The sequence below is a fragment of the Rhineura floridana genome, chromosome 11 (assembly GCF_030035675.1).
Source record: "Rhineura floridana isolate rRhiFlo1 chromosome 11, rRhiFlo1.hap2, whole genome shotgun sequence".
NCBI classification, from domain to species: Eukaryota; Metazoa; Chordata; class Lepidosauria; order Squamata; family Rhineuridae; genus Rhineura; species Rhineura floridana.
Window position 1 is genome coordinate 61,673,417 of NC_084490.1, and position 20,718 is coordinate 61,694,134.

Here is a 20,718-nt window from a genome sequence, read left to right on the forward strand (position 1 = left end):
TAAAGGAATTGTTGCTGGGTCTCAATTTTTTCATACAGATGGCTTGCATGTGGGACGCTGTCTACCATGTGCAAGCCCTGACATTTGGATTGAGGTGAAAGTGGTTCAAAAAAGGGGAAGAGTGAATACAGCCTGGCAAAAGCATGTACACAAGTTACTAGTCTAGGTAAATTCTTACTAGCCTGCCCACTCACCAGTAAATACATTAAAAAGCAAAATCACCATCACCATTATCTCTAAAAGTCTAATTTCAGAACTTAGAAAAATTAGTTAAAATACTGTTCTGGTATTATAAAAATGTATGTGGGGATTATTTTTATTTTTGTTTTGCAGCAACTAAAAGAAGGTATTTTAAAAAACTGCATAGCACACAATAACAACTAAAAACACTCAATCCTCTGTGGACAGGACTTAAAAGAAAATATTTATCTCATTTTTATATTTTGTAGTAAAAAGAGCAATGTATTCCTTTTCTGCAAATGAGGTTTTCTCTACCCCCCCAGGCCCCAACATCTATTTAGAAGAAGAAGAAGAGCAGTTGAAGCTAGACATACACACACGCACATAAATATATAAAGCCTCGCCTCTGAGCATATGCAGATGTGTACCCAGAGTCTTGCATGTCAAACGTCCTCATCTCAGTGAATCCTGTTATCGACAAGAGACAACTGGAGTAGGCAACCCTAGAAAAAGAAATCCTACCCAAGTTCCCCTTGGGGCTGAGGATGTATCAGAAATGAAAGTAAGATTAAGCAGTGAAAATTAAATTTATATCTGTATGAAGGTCTGGTTCAGACTAGAAATACAAGCAGCTGACCACAGCCAGTACAGAAATTGTGCATACATAATTATAGAAACAATCTGGCCTTACCCAGTAGCTTACTAGTTAAACAGACATATATTGCTGGCTGTAGCCAGGGCATACAATTCTAACAAGCATATAGCTGGCTCTTGTTATAACAATGACTGTAACAAGTTTATAACAATTCACTAGTTAGTGCCCTGAGCAGCCCCCTAGTGGCTGAAAGATGGCACAAATAGCTCTATTGTGCTGTACAAATGGGGATTTTTGCCTCTAGTCTGCCCCATGGATGAGAGAGGTATTAACTCTTCTGACTCCTGCATCTCCCTCTCTGGGACAAACATCGCTTTATTCCCAAGAATCCACCAGGCAGCCATAGGTTACAAGTGCATTCTGCATCTAAAGAATAATATTGGTAATATGAAATGTTCAAATTTGAATGACTTGGATACTTGGTTCATTTATTACATTTTATGTGTCCATTTGATGTCCAAAAGCTTGGTCTGGGTGTCCATTTGGACACACATATATTACTTTAAAAATGCCTTGAGGGGTGATGAACCTCCAGTCTGGAGACCTGATCTGGCTCCCCAAGTAATTTTTATTGCCCAAGAGGCAATAAAAATAAAATAGATGAACCACATTAGCTACTGCCTTTCAGAGAACTCTGATGCAAATCTGGACAGATTGACTCCCTCTAAAGGCAGATCAGATTCAAATTGTCCCTTCCAGCCCAGTGCCCTGAGGAGAGAGAGAGTATGATAACCTCATTCCCAGTCTTCACAAGATCAGTCTGATCAATGAAGAGGGGGCAATTTGCATCCTCACTGTGGTGCTCAGCTGGAGTCACGATGCACCTACCCTTACCCTTCAGATACTTAACATCTGAAGTAGGGGTTCCCAAACTGTGGTCTGCAAACCATCATTGGTCCCAGGCTATGGTCTGAAGGCACATGAGGCCAGCACCCTGCTGAAGCTAAGCAGCGTCAGGTCTGGTCAGTGCCTGGATGGGAGGCTGCCTGGGAACCATATGTAAGCCGCCTTGGGTTTCTATCATGAAAAGAAAGGCGGGGTATAAATGTAATAAATAAATAATAAATAAATAAACCATCGGTGGCCTTTGAGGTTCATTCAGGTGGTCCACGGCATCTGTGGATTTGTGTTTGAAGATGGGAGATCTTTAAACATCCATCACATTAAATACTTATATTGATTTTTCATTGTATTTTATTGCTTCTCTTGTTTCTTACATTGTATTTTATTGTATTACAATTTGAATTCAATATATAAGAAATATAAGAAATAAAACAAGCAATATAATTAAAAATCACACAACATCTAGCTTAGTGCATGACAATTGCTACAACAGACAGAACAAATCATTAAGTGGTCTCCTAAGACCACCAGTGATTTTCACGTGATCCATAGGGGGAAAAATGTGGGAACCACTGATCCAGAGGCCAGCAGAGAAGAACTGAAACCAGAAGAATGAAAACGCTAGCAGCTTACACTAGTACTTTCCCCCTCTTTTTGCTAAAAAAAAGTCATTCCAAAAAAGGCAAACTAGAGAGAATGTATCAGGGACAAGTATCAACAACTCAGAGCTGTCCCTGGTAAATGGAGACCATGGGGGGGGGGAGAGTTGTATACCTTCAGGGTAGTTTTGGATTACCAGAGATGAGATGCAGACAAGAGGTTTGCTTACAAAGAGTTAAAATTTATTGAGTAACTTACAGCATTCAGCCAAGTATTCTCAATAAAAGTGGATCAGTCCCACCGCTCTGCAGTAGCGGACGTCAGAGACTGAACACTCATGCTGGGCACAGATCATGCTTATATAGTATAAATCTTGGCACATATCATTGGCATACACATGGAGTTACATACATGATTAATGAGATTATACACTTTGAAGTAACATATGTTGCATATAATTGGCAGTTCTGACCTTTTCACAGAACACCTTCAAAGCAGACTAATTGCTAAAAACTATATCTTTCTTGGAGCACCTTGACATCTTCTTTTGGCAAACTATATGGCTACCATCTTTATCTTCATCTTTACTAACAAGCAAAGTTCTCTTTGACCGTTACTTGACTCGTGTCATTGACCGTCCTTCGACCCATCCATTGAATCTATGCCTATCAGGACTCTCTGAAGTCTAACAAGGTGCTTTCCAACACCATACTAGGCAAGCCAACTATAAACTGCCTACTAATAAACATATACTTGAACCTATGCCTAATTGGGCTCCTTTGATGCCTTTACACTTAACAAGATACATTTCCAGCATCATACTGGGCAAGCCTTCATATTCTCATTAAAACACCTAGATTAGACTGCAGGTGGCTACGAGGTGATCTGACATACCCAAAGATGCTGGGGCCTGAAAGGGGAATACAAGCCTCCAGGCTTTGCTAACAAATACATATTGAATATATATTGATTAACTTAAGGCTATAACAGCTTGCTTTAGGCCTCTACTTGCTGGCTAGAAATACCAAATTGGTACAGGGTATACAAGAGTGTGTAAAATTCAAATTCAGTCAATCTTCCCAGGGCCGTCAGTACTGTTGCCAGCCAATTTATTGGGATTTGTTAATCCCCACCCTGTGTTCTCCCCCCACAAAAGAAGTGGATTACTTGACAAAGGCAGAATAAAACTATATATGAACTGCAATCCGTAGGGCTGCAAAATATGCTCCTGAGATTAAATGTTTTGGTTGACAACTGTGATAGTTGTGTTCCTATAATAACCATAAATGCTGTGGGCTTAGTAATATAATAGTACCTCATGAACTGAAGCCCCATTTATGTGTGACACAGGCCATGGGTAGAGAGACCTTATCCTTTCCATCTAAGCACTTCATGTACACTTTGGTATATTTAAATACTGTTATCATAATGACTGGCAAAGTTAAAAAGCCATCTAAGTTTGCAAACCTATGCATGCTTCCTGGGAGTGAGCCCCTATTAAAATCAGTGGGTTTTACTTCTAAGTAAACAAGCATAGGATTGTGCTGTAGAGGTCATGATATCACAAAATCACACCCTTATTGGCAGTATTAACAAATAAAGATAAAGGCCAGATGTTAGAAGATGGTATCTGTTGGTATGAATTCTCAGCATTCAGACTTCTTAAAATGATGATTTGCAAATACAGTAATACCTCAGTTAATGAATCCTCCAGGAACTAAGCTCCTTTGAAGGAAGGTGACACTGACCAGCTTTGCTTTGCTATGGATAAACTTTCAAGCCTATGCCTTTGCTTTAAGGTGAAACTGGTCAGCCTGTGTCTTTGCTTTGCTGTCAATAAATTGATAAGCCTGTGCCCTCGCTTTCCTAGGGTGAAGCTGACAGTCTGTGTATTTGTTTTGCATTAAAGAGATATCTTGCTTTCTCCCAGAGGAGGGAAGGATGTAATATGATTCAGGGGAGGAGAAGGAGGGGGAGTGGGTGGGCGCTGGGTAGGCACCCTTTAAAGTCCCTGTTGAAGCTGCCCCCACCATCTATATGAGTGGGTATAGGAAACTATCCCTATTCTTTCCATGTTATTCCAACCTCTGGTACCAAAGCTTCTGTTAAAGTATTGTCCAGGAACACATCTACTTTGTTAATGGAGGTACACTATAAGCAGAAGGTAATTCTCAAAAAGTATATGATGAATTTCACATATTGATGGAGAACACTGCCCTCTTATGACAATACATGAAATTTCACTGGCTTTGAACAGAAATTTTTCTCTCCAATGGTTGCTTCTTCTTCTGCAGATTAAGCTGATCAAACACAAAACTTATCAAATCAGGGGTGGGAGAACCTGTGGCCCTCAAGATGTTGCTGGACGCCCCTTCCCAACTTAGAAGAGCCTTCCCAACTTGGTGCTCTTCAGATGTTTTGGACTTTAATCGATATTAGTCTCAGTCAGCATGGCCAATGTCAGGAGTTGTAGTCTAGCAATATCTGGAGGGCACCGGGCTGGGGAAAGGGCTGAGAAGAACATATGTTTTCTTGGGGAATATGGATGCATGACTTTTTTCTTGAAAGAATGAGAAGTATGTTTCTTTTCAAGTGTACGTTTTTGTGCCTATCCCTCTTTGACCACTTATTCTTGCTAAGCTCTTTCCATCCACATTTTTGCAGGGTAAGGAAATCACGCACCATTTCTCCTGTTTATATTTCAGACAACAATTTTTGAACAAGGACTTGAACAATAATCACATGCAAGTTTGCATTGCTAATATATTTAATCAAGCTTTCATTTCAAATAAATAAATAAATAAATAAATATGTTGGGAAAACTTCACGGAATACTTTGATAATCACCAGACTTACTATGCACATCTGGGACCTTGTTGTCGTATAACTATTTTATCCTTGAATGATTTTAGAAAAATTGAGGGGCAATGCCTCTGACCATGATCCCATGCCACCATGACTGAAAGAAAATGCCTTGCTTTTCACTGCTTGTTCTAGCTTTTCACTAGCCAAAATAATCTAAACATTAAAACCTTTATATTTTCCTATATGCCCTCCCTTTTCTCTGGTCCTTTAGTATCGGTGCTGTATTTTAACTATCTGGCCTAGTCTTTCTGGATATATTTACCAAATTCCTCTTTCCTGATTCTTATTAATTCTATTATTAATATTACTTCTATTCTTATTAATTCTAATGGTTGACACACCCCAAAAACAAAATACGTTTTCCTATTTTTGTTCAATTCACTCCAAATCCTATCTATCCATTTCTCATACAAACTCATAACAGTTCCTATAACTTTCTTTAAATATCTAAATTGCTTCACTAGTGTTATCCTTTCCTCCGCAGCAAATTATATTTGATTCACTAATAGGCAAAAAAACCCTTGTGGTTTAAGAACGTACCTATAGCCAACAGATATTTCTATCAAACTTTAAAAAGCAGGGAAATTGGGCAGCTATAGTGAATGCACCTGGAGAGCAGGAGACCTGACCTCCTCTCTGAGATAGTGTACTGCTCTACACATTTGTAAAAATGCAAACACAATTTGGGTTGGTTTTTCACAGTCCAATCCACTTCCTGTGTTGCTTGGAAGAATTTAGTAACGTGTGCCTCTGAGCATATGGTGAGTGGTGGCAACACCTGCAATCAGGACCGCACCTCCAAAGATGAAGAATTACATTTTTGTATGTTTGTTGGTGTTCTTACTTTGCTTCTTTCCTGTGTCACTACTGTTTCTACAGAGAATCTAACCTAGAAAATTATATTTTTCTCGTTATTCATCCTAGAAATCTGTGTCAAATTTATTTTTATTAATTGCAATGCCTTTTTATTGGTCAATGTCATGTGATGGTGAAGACAGCCTTTTGTGTTTCAAACTTGAGGTTATGTTCTATTTTGGGTGCATTAACAGTTGAATCTGAAATTGCAGTTTGATGTTAAATCAGATTATGTTGCTACTTAAGCAATAAATCTAGCTGTTGGAAAAAACAATCTTGGCCTGCCCAAGATGCATGTGTTCAGCCTACTATGCTTAAACCACTCTACTTAAGGAATGGTGGACATGGTCAATTAAAAACAGAGCACACCTAGAAAGTTTCTAGAATATATTTCACCTCCCACTGTGTTATCTTGTGCACACTGAGACACTGCTCACATCCACTGGAAACTATTCTGCAGAATAGTCAGTGACATTATTCCACAATTGTTTTTGGAGCTTTTTAAGTGTAAATTTTTGTAAAGTGTTGCTGTACTTCACATATTCTCAGAAACAGAAGAAAAGAAAATAATTTACCATAGGAAACCACTAAAATTGCAAAGTAAATCAAACATATTTAAAGTGACTATCTGAACTCTATCAGCTGTCTTAATATGGTTGCTTCCTCCCTGCTAAAGCAAGGTCAGCACAGCACATATCTTGTTTCTGTTATTTGGGCTGATTAGAGTTGTTGCCACCACTCACCACATGCTCAGAGGCCATGTTACCAAATTCTTCCAAGCTACACAGGAAGTGGATTGCACTGTGAAAGACCAACCCAAATTGTGATTGCATTTTTACAAATTTGTAGGGCAGTACAATATCTCAGAGAGGGGGTCAGGTCTCCTGCTCCCCCGGTGCATTCACTATAGCTGCCCAATTTCCCTGCTTTTTAAAGTTTGATAGAGATATCTGTTGGCTATAGGTATGTTCTTAAACCACAGGGGTTTTTTTGCCTGTTAGTGAATTTCTCTGCTTTTAAATCCAGAAGGTAAGAAATGGGATCCTATGTAAATTTGCTGAGATTGGATTGGTCATTTTGGCCACTGGAGCTCTGTCACAAACTATACTTCCCAGGATTCTTTGGGAAAAGCCATGACTGTTTAAAGTGGGATAAATGTATGGTGTGGGTGTCACCACCTGATTAGCCAAGCCAAACAGCTGTTAGTCTAGCTTTTAGAACACTGACAGTTGGTTCTTACTAAGCATGCCTGCGCTATCATACAGTCCAATGTTAAATTTCTTAAATTAATTAAAATCAGCCATGCATTTTTTTAAACTGCAGAAGATGAACATCAGAGTATGGGGCAAGGTCAGTAATAGGATTGCAGGTACTCTGTGAATATGGCTGATTTTTAATTAATTTCAACAAATTATGAGACCACTGACAGAAAAAAGTCCAACAGGGGTCTGGATTTTTTCCCTCTTGCTTTACACTTTGAACTCTATATTCTCTCTGTCTGTTTTGTGTATCGCCATGAAAACTTAGAGGGTTGTTAAGCAAGCGTTTCTGAGTTCAGGGTTATAAGTTTTGTAAGGTTTTCTTTTGAAATGAGCTTATGGGAAGCATCAGAATGGTATGGGGAGTAATTTCAATTTAACATTGCAGAACGTGAAAAATCCATGCTAGCTATAAGTATACAGCCACTCTTGTGGCTGTATAATTCCTGGGGATTCCTGCAACCCCACCAGCTAACCCCAGGAATGGCAACCTGAGGTACCCCCCCCAGCCCCTAGTGCTGGCAAGCATTGCCACATGGCCACCACCTCGCTCGCCTGATGCCAGCCTGCTTGCACATCTTGGATGGAGATGGGTCAGTCGCATACCTGCCTCACTTGCTTGTGCACCTCATGGTTGGCCCCCTCTCTCAGCCTCCTCCTCCTTTGTTCTCCCACCATGCCTGGCCATGGAATGCTGAAGTGTTCTCGCTGTATTTACAGCCCCAGCTGGTGAAGTGAACAGCAGCATGATTTCTTACATTTTTATGTATTAGGGAAGATAACACACAACAAATTTGATGTGTTTGACAGAAACTCCTGGTGTTAGGTGACACAGCCGAGTTAGATCACAGGCTTTTAATGTCAAATATGCTGAATATATGGCACAGAAGTATAAATTCAGAACTATACTTGTAACGCTCCAGCACCTATGTGTCTAGACCAGACCAAAACTAGATGGAACCTCCTTCAGTGAGGAAGTTCTCATTGCTGGGCCCAAGACCTTTGGAAGTGAAGAAGAATTAGAGGACACTGGCAGCATCCTCCAAGACCATCATCAGAAAGGCTGCAGGTACAGGGGTCTCATCTGCATAAGATTTCCTAACCTCTTTTCCATATACCTGACCCATCCTACCTTCATTGCAATATGACCCACTATCCCAAGCTCAATTATTTGTGATGGAAAACCTGCAAGGCTAGTTTTCTTTAGCACCCAGGCTGCTTGCTTCTGCAACTTCTGCCTGTGCCTTGCTCACCCTGAAGCCCGGCTGTGAGAAGGCTTTATGGCTCTGCTGCTTGCTCTCTCAGCAGCCCTGGTCTCTCGTCTCCCCACTGGTAAGAGAGGAGGTGGGGAGGGAGGCAGAGGCCACAGTGTGCTAAACCACATGCAACCCCCTCCCCCACTCTCACTCAGCCAGCAAGCTTAGTCTCTCACTCAACTACCAGCCACAAAGCAAACATATTCCCTTGGGGTGTGAAAAAGTTAAAACTGCAAATGTGGCTAAGTAGCCAGGGAGGGCTACTCCCTCACACCAAGTGAAAACACAGTATTCTCTCTCTCACACACACACGACATCTTTCACCTCCACAGTTCTTCATGTCTGTCTCCAGCTCCTTTCTTCTCCATCACCATCCATTTTTTCTCCACCCCTGTCTCACTCTCTACCTCCTCCCTCATTGCCTCCTAATCGCCCATAGAGCATGAGGGAAGAGTGATGCTGCACAGAAGCACGTGCTTTTTATCCATGAATCAGAAGAGCAGAATGTTTTCCCTGCTGCCCCCTCCAAGTAAAGTAACACCAGAAGCATTACAATTACAGCTCAAAAGTAATGAAATTACTCCTCGTTCCTTTACAAACAAAATGTAAAGAAATTACCCACTCATTCCTCAAAAAAGTAATAAATTACAAGTAATTTGTTTTTCCTAACAAATCACTTCCATGCTCTGTTTATGTGCAGGGTCCTTTCATTCTTCTTTGCATGTATGGACATTCCATCACATCATCCCCCTCTTGCAATCTGAAATGGTACTGCTCAGACACAGGCTTACCACTTTGAAACTGGGTGAGTGGGCATTAAAATGGCGAATGCCATTTAATGTAAGCAGGTGTAAGGTGACACACTGGGCCAGAAAAATCCTAACATCACGTATGCACATATGGGGTCTGAATTACTGGTGACTGACCAGAAAAGAGATCTTAAGGTTAACCCAGAGTGCAACATCTGTCAAACTAGTGTATGGCACATTTGTGATAATCAGGAAAGGAATAAAAAAAATAAAACTGCCAATATCATCTGGGGGCTGTATGGAAGTGGAGCTTCTCTGTAAAGGTATTACCTGTCTGTCTGTCTATTTTTCCACTCTTCACCAAAATGTCACAACTACTTAAAATACAACATTAAAAACAGTTTAGAACAAACAGCAGCCTATGCTCTGGCATGCCCCTCATCCTGTTATTTGGGGGGTGCTGACTGTTGGGTGCTTCTGTCGTTTAGTAAGAATTATGTTTTGCTCAGGTTCTCTCTCTCTGCCAAGTAATATATCCTTCTGGCCTATCATCTGTGATTAGGTTTCTCTGTTTTAAATTGTTTAAACGTGTTTTTATTGTTGCAAACCACTTTGAGATTTCGTTTAATGTAAGTAAGTAAATCTCTCTCTCTGTAATCTAATCTAACTATATAATATTTTTGCAAGCTGTCACACATGTGGGTGGCATGCAAGCAAGGTGAAGGAGTGAGGGTAGCAAGGATGGCACGCAAGTGAGCAAGCATGGGGGAGGGTGGGTGAGCAAGCATGGGAGGGAAGCAGGCTTGGGGGAAGCAGCAGCAAAAATGCAGGACACCAGTAAGGTTGAGTCGTGGCAGCGGCAGCAGCCTGGGCAGGTGGGAGGCTGGTAAGCTGCCTATGGGGTGGCAGGCAGTGCCCGGGGGGGCATTTTGGGAGTTGCCTGGGGGTGGGGGGACTTTTGGGAGTTACCTTTGGGGGGAGACTTGCCTGGCTGTGTGTGTGTTTGGAAGTCCAGGGGGGTTGGGAGCCCGCATGTGTGAGTGTTGGGAGCCCATGGCTCTGGGTCTGGGTATGTATGTGTTTGGGAGTCTGGGTGTGTGTGTGTGTATTTGGGAATCCCTGTGGGGGTGGGGGTGCACAAAGCGTGCAGGGGCCCTCTAGTAAATAAATAAAACAATAACGCCTTTGTTTAAATTTATGGTGTGACCACACTTGGAATGCTGTGAATAGTTCTGATTAGCACATTTCAAAAAAGATATTGCAGAGCCCGAAAAGGTCAGCTAAGCTGGTCTAGAGTTAGAACAGCTCTTCTATGAGAAAATATTACATTTAGGGCTTTTTAGCTTAGAAAAAAGTTAAGGGCTGATATGCTAGCAGAATATAAAATTATGCAAGTGCAGAGAAAGTGGAGAGTTTTTCTCCCTCTTTCATACTAGAACTTGGGGTCATCCAACAAAGTTGAACATTGGAAGATTCAGGACAGACAAAAGTATTTCTTCACACAGCACATAGTTAAAGTAGGGGATTTGCTGCCATGAGATGTAGTGATCACCAATAACTTAGATAGCTTTAAGAGGGTTAGACAAGTTCATGGTTGATCAATGGTATCAATGGCTAGTAGTCATAATAGCTGTGTCCTAACTCCAGTATCTGAGACAGTATGCCTCTGTATACCAGTTACTGGGAATCCCAAATGGGGACAACACTGCTGCTCTCATGTCCTGTTTTCAGGCATCTGGTTGGCTACTGTGGGAAGAGAATACTGGACTAGATGGACCGTTGGCCTCATCCAGCAGGGCTCTACTTATGTTCTCAGTGAAGCCTCACTTGACACAGAGCACTGTAGTCTTTAGGCCTGTGGGTAACAGAGGCTATGTGCTAGGACACACATAAGACTCTCCTGCAGCTATATACCACAGGGGAAGATTGTGGGGAAAGTGGGGGAGAGGAAAGTAAGTAGTCTTTGAGAGATGTTCATTACCCATCTGTGATCTTCTCACTAAGAAACCTCTAATAAGCTTATGAGGTGCCTCAGGCTTCCCTGGAACAGTTTAAAAGCTGGACCTCAGAGACCACCCTATAATGCAACAGAACTTTAATGATCAGCCAAGAAAAACTAACCACTACAGCTATTCGTGTACCAGCAAAGTCACAAAGGAACTTTATTTTTGATTGCTTTTGTCTTTTAACAGGAAATGGAAGAATTTGTCCAAAGTTCAGAAGAGCATGGCATTGTGGTATTCTCTCTGGGCTCATTGATTCAAAACTTAACAGAGGAAAAGGGTAACATGGTTGCTTTGGCACTCAGCCAACTTCCACAGAAGGTCAGTATTTGGGGAAGCCCTTTTAGTTGTACACTGGACTCGTGAAAAGTAGAGCTGTGTTCAGGTGGTGACATCTTAAACTGTGGATGAAAGCCGGGGTGCGCATAGAAGCCCTTCTAACTTCCCCAGGCATACGGGCTCCTCTTTAGATCTTTGCCTGATTATTGCAAAGATCTGCAGAGAGTTTTTAAGTGCACTTGCTTGAACGCACTGACTTCCCTATGATCAGAAATCCTGATAAGGCAGGGTTCCCAGTTGTGGGGAGGTTGTTAGCACATTCAGTCAATCTTGCGGTCTAAAGAAGAGCCTGCATGCCCAGGAACATTGGGGATGGGGCTTGTGTGCATGCCCTTGCCTATCCAGCTTAAGATGCCATATGTTGAGGCAAACACCTAACACTTAGATCAAACACCATCATGATGCTCCTTGCCATGAAATTGCTGTATTTTTCCACTTTTTCAATGAACACTTAAAACATTTGCATGCTTTTTATTCCATTGATATGTAACTAAAGTTTCCTTATCCTTTCCCCCCTTCTTCTAATGTGAGCTTAAGTTGGGGAGACAGCAGTAGAAGTAAGAATGCTGCGTCTGCTGCCACCTATAAACACCTACCATCTAATGCCACCCTGGGCTCCTACTGGGAGGAAAGGCGGGATATCAATCAAATAATAAAATAAATAATAATAAATAATAAACACACGCTGGTGTATTTGGTGTGTGGAGTTGGTTGTCTCTGATGCATTTCTGTATTGTGGATTTATTCTTTATTTATGATTTGATTTATATCCTACCCTTCCCCCCAGCAGGAGCCCAGGGCGGCAAACAAAAGCATTAAAAACACTTTAAACATCATAAAACAGACTTTAAAATACATTAAAACAAAACATCTTTAAAAACATTTTTTTTAAAAAAAAGCTTTCAAGACTTTAAAAAAAAGGTTAAAAACATCTTTTTTAAAAAATGTTTTAAAAACATGTTAAAAAGCAATTCCAACACATATGCAGATTGGGATAAGGTCTCAACTTAAAATTTTATTTATTTATTTATTTAATTTAATTTATATACCGCCCTAAGCCCAAGGGCTCTCTGGGCGGTGTACATAACAATAAAACAATCAGAAAATATATAAATACAATAATACAATGGAATCAAACCAAACAGACGTAAACAAAAATCAAAACAGCGGCAAAATACATCAATAAATATTAATAGTACACATTAAAATGCCTGGGAATATAAAAAGGTTTTCACCTGGCGCCGAAAAGATAGCAGCGTCGGCGCCAGGCGCACCTCATCGGGGAGACCATTCCACAGTTCGGGGGCCACAACCAAAAAGCCCCTATTTCTAGTCACCACCCTCCGAGCTTCTCGATGGGATGGTACTCGGAGGAGGGCCTTAGATGTTGAGCGCAGTGTACGGGTAGTTTCATATTGGGAGAGGCGCTCCACCAGGTATTGCGGTCCCATGCTGTGTAAGGCTTTATAGGTCAAAACCAGCACTTTGAATTTAGCCCGGAAACAAATAGGAAGCCAGTGCAGACGGGCCAAAACAGGTGTTATATGAGCAGACCTTCTGGTCCGCGTCAACAATCTGGCCGCTGCATTCTGGACTAACTGTAGTTTCCGAACTGTCTTCAAGGGCAGCCCAACATAGAGCGCATTGCAGTACTCCAATCTAGAAGTTACCAGAGCATGAACGACTGAGGCAAGGTCGTCACTGTCCAGATAGGGACGTAGCTGGGCTACCAATCAAAGATGGTAGAAAGCATTCCGTGCCACTGAGGCTACCTGAGCCTCAAGAGACAGGGAAGGGTCGAAAAGAACTCCCAAGCTACGAACCTGTTCTTTCAAGGGGAGTGTAACCCCATCCAGAACAGGGTGAACATCCACCATCTGGGCAGAGAAGGCACTCACTAACAGCGTCTCGGTCTTGTCTGGATTAAGCTTCAGTCTGTTAGCTCCCATCCAATCCATTATCGCGGCCAGGCAACGGTTTAGTACGTTAACAGCCTCACCTGAGGAAGATGAAAAGGAGAAATAAAGTTGCGTGTCATCAGCGTACTGGTGACAACGCACTCCAAAACTCCTGATGACCGCACCCAGCGGCTTCATATAGATGTTAAAAAGCATGGGGGACAGTACCGATTCCTGTGGGACTCCACAATGGAGAGTCCAGGGTGTCGAGCAGTGTTCCCCAAGCACTATCTTCTGTTGACGACCCACCAAGTAGGAGCGGAGCCAGTGCCAGGCATTACCCCCAACTCCCAACTCCGTGAGCCTTCCCAGAAGGATACCATGGTCGATGGTATCAAAAGCAGCTGAGAGATCAAGGAGAATCAACAGGGTCACACTGCCCCTGTCCCTCTCCCGACAAAGGTCATCATACAGGGTGACCAAGGCTGTTTCGGTACCAAACCCAGGCCTAAAACCGGATTGAAACGGATCGAGATAATCAGTGTCATCCAAGAGCTCCTGGAGCTGGCCGGCCACCACCCGTTCCAGAACCTTGCCCAGGAACGGAACATTCGCCACAGGTCTATAGTTGTTCAAGTTATCTGGGTCCAAGGAGGGTTTCTTCAGGAGCGGTCTCACTACCGCCGCTTTTAGGCAGTCAGGGACCACTCCCTCTCGCAAAGAGGCATTAATTACCTCCTTGGCCCAGCCGGCAGTTCCGGTCCTGCCAGCTTTCACCAGCCAAGAGGGGCAAGGATCCAGCACAGACGTGGTCGCCCACACCAGTCCAAGGATCTTGTCAACATCCTCAAGCTGCACCAACTGAAACTCATCCAATAAATGAGGACAAGACCGTGATCTGGATGCTTCATTGAATCCAACTGCTATAATATTGGAGTCTAAGTTCCGACGAATGCATGCGATCTTATCTTGGAAGTGTCCAGCGAACTCTTCACAGCGGGCTACAGATGAATCTATAGTATCCCGAAGGCCAAGATGTAAAAGCCCTCATACAGTTTTAAAAAGCTCCGCTGGGCGGGTGATGCCTTAATACTGACAGCAAAATATCTCTTTTTTGCTGCCCTCACCGCTGCTATATATCGCTTAGAGCATGCACTTACCAAGGTATAATTGCATTCGTTGGGAGTCCGCCTCCATCTGCACTCAAGCCTCCTCCTCTCTTGCTTCATCGCTCTCAGCTCCGAGGTATACCATGGAGCTGTATGAGCTCTACATAGGAGGGGGCGCATGGGAGCGATCGTGTCAACCGCCCGGGTCATCTCCGTATTCCACAGTTCAACCAGGGCTTCAACAGCAGCGCCAGTCTTCTCAGTCGGAAAATCCCCCAGAGCCTTTTGGAAACCCTCAGGATCCATTAATCTCAGAGGGCGGACCAATTTAATAGGTCCCCCACCCTTGCAGAGGGAAAGGGTCGCCGTAAGCCTAAACCTCAGCAAGCGGTGATCTGTCCATGACAATGGGGTAGAAGAAAAACCCCCAACCTCCAGATCACCATCTCCCTGTCCAGTGGCAAAGATCAAATCAAGGGTATGTCCCGACGCATGCGTTGGGCCAGTAACAAACTGAGACAGACCCATGGTTGTCATGGACGCCATAAAGTCCTGAGCCACCCCAGATAAAGCAGTCTCGGCATGGATGTTGAAGTCCCCCAGTACCAACAGTCTAGGGCACTGCAACAATACCTCTGAGACTACTTCTGTCAGCTCAGTTAGGGAATTTGTTGAGCAGCAGGGCGGGCGGTACACCAACAAAATTCCCAGCCTGTCTCTCTGGCCCAGCACAAGGTGGAGACTCTCCAAGCCAGTCGTCACCTGTACAGGGTGCTCGGTGAGTGAGAAAGAACTCCTATAGACCACGGCAACCCCGCCTCCCCGACCTTTGGCTCTACCATGATGCTGAACCGTATACCCAGGTGGGAAAAGCTGGGTAAGAACAACTCCTCCCATATCACCCACCCAGGTCTCGGTTATGCATGCCAGGTCAGCCGCCTCCTCAATTAAATCATGAACAAGGGAGATCTTATGCTGTACCGACCTGGCGTTTAACAACAGCATATGGAGATCCGAAGGCTGACTGATAGGACAACCAGCAGTCCTGGGGATGTGAGGAGAACCGGAACGGGTCACAGACACTACTTGTCTGGGACGGGTTCCCCTTACCTAAAAGGCTTGTTGAAAGAGGAAGGTCTTCAATAGGCACCGAAAAGATAACAGAGATGGCGCCTGTCTAATATTCAAAGGGAGGGAATTCCACAGGGTAGGTGCCACCACACTAAAGGTCTGTTTCCTACGTTGTGCAGAACAGACCTCCTGATAAGATGGTATCTGCAGGAGGCCCTCACCTGCGGAGTGCAGTGATTGCCTGGGTATATAAGGGATAAGATAGTCTTTCAGGTATCCTGGTCCTAAGCTGAATAGGACTTTGTACACAAAAACTAAAACCTTGAACTTGGCCCGGTATCAAATGGGCAGCCGGTGCAATTTTTTCAGCAGTGGGGTGACATGTTGGCGATCCCCTGCCCCAGTGACCAGTCTCACTGCCGCATTTTGCACCAGCTGCAACTTCCGGACCAATCTCAAGGGCAGACCCACTTAGAGCACATTACAGTAATTCAGCCTGGAGGTTACCAGTGCGTGGACAACAGTGGTCAGGCTATCCCGGTCCAGAAACAGCCACAGCTGTCTTACCAGCCGAAGCTGCTAAAAGGCACTCGTAGCCACTGTGGTCATCTGGACCTCTAGCGACAAAGATGGATCCAGGAGCACTCCTAGACTACGAACCTGCTCTTTCAGAGGGAGTACAACCCCATCCAAAGCAGGCAACTGACCAATTATCCGAACTTGGGAGCCACCAACCCACAGTGCCTCTTGTCTTGCTAGGATTCAGACTGTTTATTGGCCCTCAGCCAGCCCACCACCGAGTCCAGGCAGAGATCAAGGGCTTTCACGGCCTCTCCTGATTTAGATGTTATGGAGAAATAGAGCTGGGTATCATCAGCATGCTGCTGACACCTCGCCCCAAATCTGATGACCACTACCAAGGGCTTCATATTAAACAGCATGGTGGACAAGATGATACCCTGCGGCACCCCACAGCACAACTGCCAGGGGGCCAAAAGACAGTCACCCAATGCTATTATCTGAGAACGACCTTGGAAATAGGATTGGAACCACTGTAAAACAGTGCCTCCAATACCCATCTCACCAAGTCAGCCCAGAAGGATACCGTGGTTAATGGTATCAAAAGCCGCTGAGAGATCAAGTAAGAATAACAGGGGCGCACTCCCCCGTCCTTCTCCCAATAAAGGACATCCATCAGGGCGACCAAGGCCAATTCAGTCCCATAACCAGGCCTGAACCCAGACTGGGATGGGTCAAGATAATCTGTTTCATCCAAGAGTACTTGCAATTGCTGCGCCACAATCCTGGCTAGTAGTTATCATGGTCTCCATATTTAGTCATTTCAGGTTGTAATGTTTAAGAAAATATATAATTGCTATCGGTGCTACTACAAAAGGTGGAATTTTCATAGCATTTTTGTCTTTTATTTGTGATAGTTTTAGGATGTTGTAAGTTGCTCAAAGATTTCTTTGAAATACTGAATGGTATTTAAACAAATTAACAATTTTAACAGTAGAATCTTGGTATATTGTCAGTTATTTGTTCACATGTGCACACTCCCCTAATTCTTTAAACATACTGGGTGGAAGATAATGGGAGTGCATCTTTGTTAAAAGTTATTTTGCAAAATTGTACTTATTTTTTATGGGAAAAGATATACAGGAGTAAATGTCCCTTGGATTCCAATGTGGGACATAAAATAAAATTGGAGAAAGTTAAGCTAAATAATATATTCCTGTGCCACAAAGATGGAAGGGCAAACAACAACTACAATAATATGTCATATGAGATAAGAAAATAATTGACATTGTAATAAAAAATGGGGTGGTACCATAGACCCATTGACATTAATGGATATAAGTAGCTAAGTTAATTAATTTCTATGGATCTAGCCTGAGAAGGACTTTGTTGACTTCCACCCATTAAATCTAAGACAGAATACAATCCCAACTAGGGCTCCATATATTAATAGATCAATGAATAGATATAGAGCTTAGCCTTGCTGGCAATTTAAAGTAAGCACATCTTTGAGCTTTTCAAAAAGAAAATGTGTTGATTTTGATGTGAAATAATAGGTTTGACTCAGACAGATACCCACTTTTAAGTACTGATTTTTTAATGGTAGAGCATTTAAGCGTGCACTTAACCACTGCACTGAAAGTAATGGGACTCAAATGTGGGACTCTAGCTGCATTCATACCCAATGTTTTTAACTTTCACTCCTTTTCATTTCCTCTTTGTATTAAGATAAAATCCCAATATAGCCTATGGGTTCTCTTTGCAACTGGAGATACTTATAACTGTCTTCCACTTTTTTTCTGTTCCAGGTTCTTTGGCGCTACAAAGGGAAAAAGCCAGAAACATTAGGAGCCAATACCAGGCTTTATGACTGGATACCACAAAACGACCTTCTGGGTGAGGAACCTCATGCTACAAACTTTGGCTTCATTGCTGCACTCTGGCAATTCTTAAGAAATATATCTTCTTCACTTTCATGTTGGAAGTGACAAATGCAATCTATAGATACACACAATAAGGATTTTGCTGCAAAGCTAAGCTACAAAGGACAACATGCAACCCACAAAATGTATTCGAAAACCTGTTTTCAACTATTCATAACTGCAGTGACTGCAAAATAGATCTGTGTTATAAAGCTGTTTTGTGTTTGAGCAGAGAAAATTCCTGGTTCTAGAACACTTTAATATTTATAGCGAATGGCAACATGCAAGGATTACGTGTTGGGTCATCTACAGCATTCCAGCTTAGTTAAGAATCAGTTACAATAACCTACTTTTATTATCCCTTCATTAATATGATGACTTTGGTCCCACATGTCAGCAGCAGCTAGAATTGTATTAGCCTGAAGGTCTGAGCAGGTACCAACAACTGAACCCTGGTTGAGAAAAATACAAGAGATCATGGTAATGAATAAAAATACTAGATGTAAACCACTATGGGATGGGAGAATTCAATCAACTCAGATATTTCAACAGAATTGGCCATTTTTTGGACTGTATTGGAATTAATATAGAACTGATGAAAAAGTAGTATGTAATATACTGAATATCATTTTTTTCTATATGAACAGAAAAAATTGTAAATGCATTTGAAAAAAATCCTTAGCATATTGATCAGCACATTTTCATCTTCCTATTCCAGGACACCCAAAGACCAAAGCCTTTATAACACATGGTGGAACCAATGGGATTTATGAAGCCATTTATCACGGTATTCCCATGGTTGGGATCCCCATGTTTGCTGAGCAGCCTGATAATGTTGCACACATGAAGGCAAAAGGAGTGGCGGTACAGCTGGACATTCATAGGATGAAAACTGAAGATTTAGTGGATGCCGTGAATACTGTCATTCACAATGTCACGTGAGAGATATATCACTCTCTATACTATGCCTACAATAAGATGAATATTTTGCAATAGATTTTGCAAAAGAAAATGTGACCTAAGTAGCACGCATTGGAAATTTCCTGTGGCCAAGCCTATTGGCCCATTTCTTCCTTGCTGCTGGGGCTTTTTGTTGTCACAATTCCAAGTGTTTGCTTCTACCACCTTCAGCGTTTCTCTTAATGTAACTACATTTGAATCTAGCACCTTTCTCCCTCTGTCCTGCAATGGAGCTTAAGACGTCTGCCCCAAACACTTCTTGCCCCCAGTTGGAGGGGCTGGCCCATGCTGAATCTCAAATCAAGGGCAGGTATAACTATTGAGCCTTAATGATGTTCTATTGTCCCCCTGCATAATTGCGGAACCAGAAAGAATATTGAAACTGGTCAGTCTCTCCAGTACATGGAGTCTTGAGTTTTTTAGTAAACAATCAGTCACTCATTCATATGTTTACAATAAACGGAATGGCAGTTACCTAGAGAAAGCACACAGAGTGTTTCAGGGAGCGTTCACAGATTGCCTGTGAAAATGGGCAGAAATGTCATGGAAAAGTATATGTTAGTACTCTTGTTTATAATGTCGGGGGTAATTACGAAAGACTTATGTTTTCATTGCAGTTTAGCAAGGACTGCAATTTTAAGAGTTCTGTCTCTATGCCAATTTGTTATTGTTTCTCCCCCCCCCCCCATCCAATTCTCCAGATATAAGGAAAATGCAGTAAGGCTATCGCAGATCCACCATGACCAACCGATGAAGCCGCTGGACCGGGCTGTCTTTTGGATTGAGTTTGTCATGCGCCACAAAGGTGCCAAGCACTTGAGAGCAGCTGCCCATGACTTGACCTGGTACCAGTATCATTGCCTGGACGTCATCGCCTTCTTGATTGGTTGCACAGCAGTTTTCGTATTCATTGCTTTTAAATGCTGCTCCTTTTGCTGTCGGAAATGTGGTAGAATCATGAAAACAAAAACAGAGTAACTTCTCCTGGGACTCAACCATCATTGTATGACTTGCTCAGGGTTGGGCGTGCTAGAGCAGGTTTATGAAAGTTGCTTCAAAAGCCTGTTAGCATTGGGAACTTTCAACTTGATTGAGTGTTCAACCAAGCCAATCTTGTTTCTGTCAGTGATGATTAGGTTTGGATTGCTTTTTGTTTTGTTGAGATGGTTCTGTGATCTCCAAGGTTGATCTCCTTATTTGGAGGCAAGCAGTACCCTATACATTTCTCAAAATGTGTAACTGTTGCTATAGTTGGAAATTCCGTATATCACACGGTCCTTTTCAAGAGGATAAACAATGTTTCTTTCTGAAACACAGCCATGAAGGCTTCCTGCAGACATATGTTACTTAGTGCTTTGGAGTATGATCCAGCAGACATTAGTTCAGGTCTGAGTCTGTTCGGAATCAACAGAATAGAAGTGCAAACTTAAATGCTTAAATCCCACGTACTGAATAGTCCACACTGAAGCCGTCTCCCTTTCAGTAGTGACACAGTGATCTATAAAAGGGGAGTCAAGAGCTGCCTCACAGAATGCATATAAATGTTGTAATTCCCAAGACGAATTATGATTTTTTTGTATTGCGATAAAGCCGCATATATGCTGTAGTTCTCCAGGACTGGAACAAATGGTACTG

The 20,718-nt window shown here is 42.6% G+C and overlaps 1 protein-coding gene across 2 annotated transcripts in view; it reads left to right on the plus strand.

Moving 5' to 3' along the window:
- The window catches only part of LOC133366297 (UDP-glucuronosyltransferase 2A2-like), a 45,223-nt gene extending 24,583 nt beyond the window's left edge, over positions 1 to 20,640 (plus strand). For both annotated transcript variants that reach the window (XM_061589256.1, XM_061589257.1), the window contains exons 3-6: positions 11,455 to 11,586; positions 18,010 to 18,097; positions 18,842 to 19,061; positions 19,785 to 20,640. In XM_061589256.1, the coding sequence (XP_061445240.1) occupies positions 11,455 to 11,586; positions 18,010 to 18,097; positions 18,842 to 19,061; positions 19,785 to 20,061 (717 nt within the window). In that variant the 3' untranslated portion in view covers positions 20,062 to 20,640. The remainder of the gene's footprint in view (positions 1 to 11,454; positions 11,587 to 18,009; positions 18,098 to 18,841; positions 19,062 to 19,784) is intronic.
- The last annotated feature ends 78 nt before the right edge of the window (positions 20,641 to 20,718 follow it).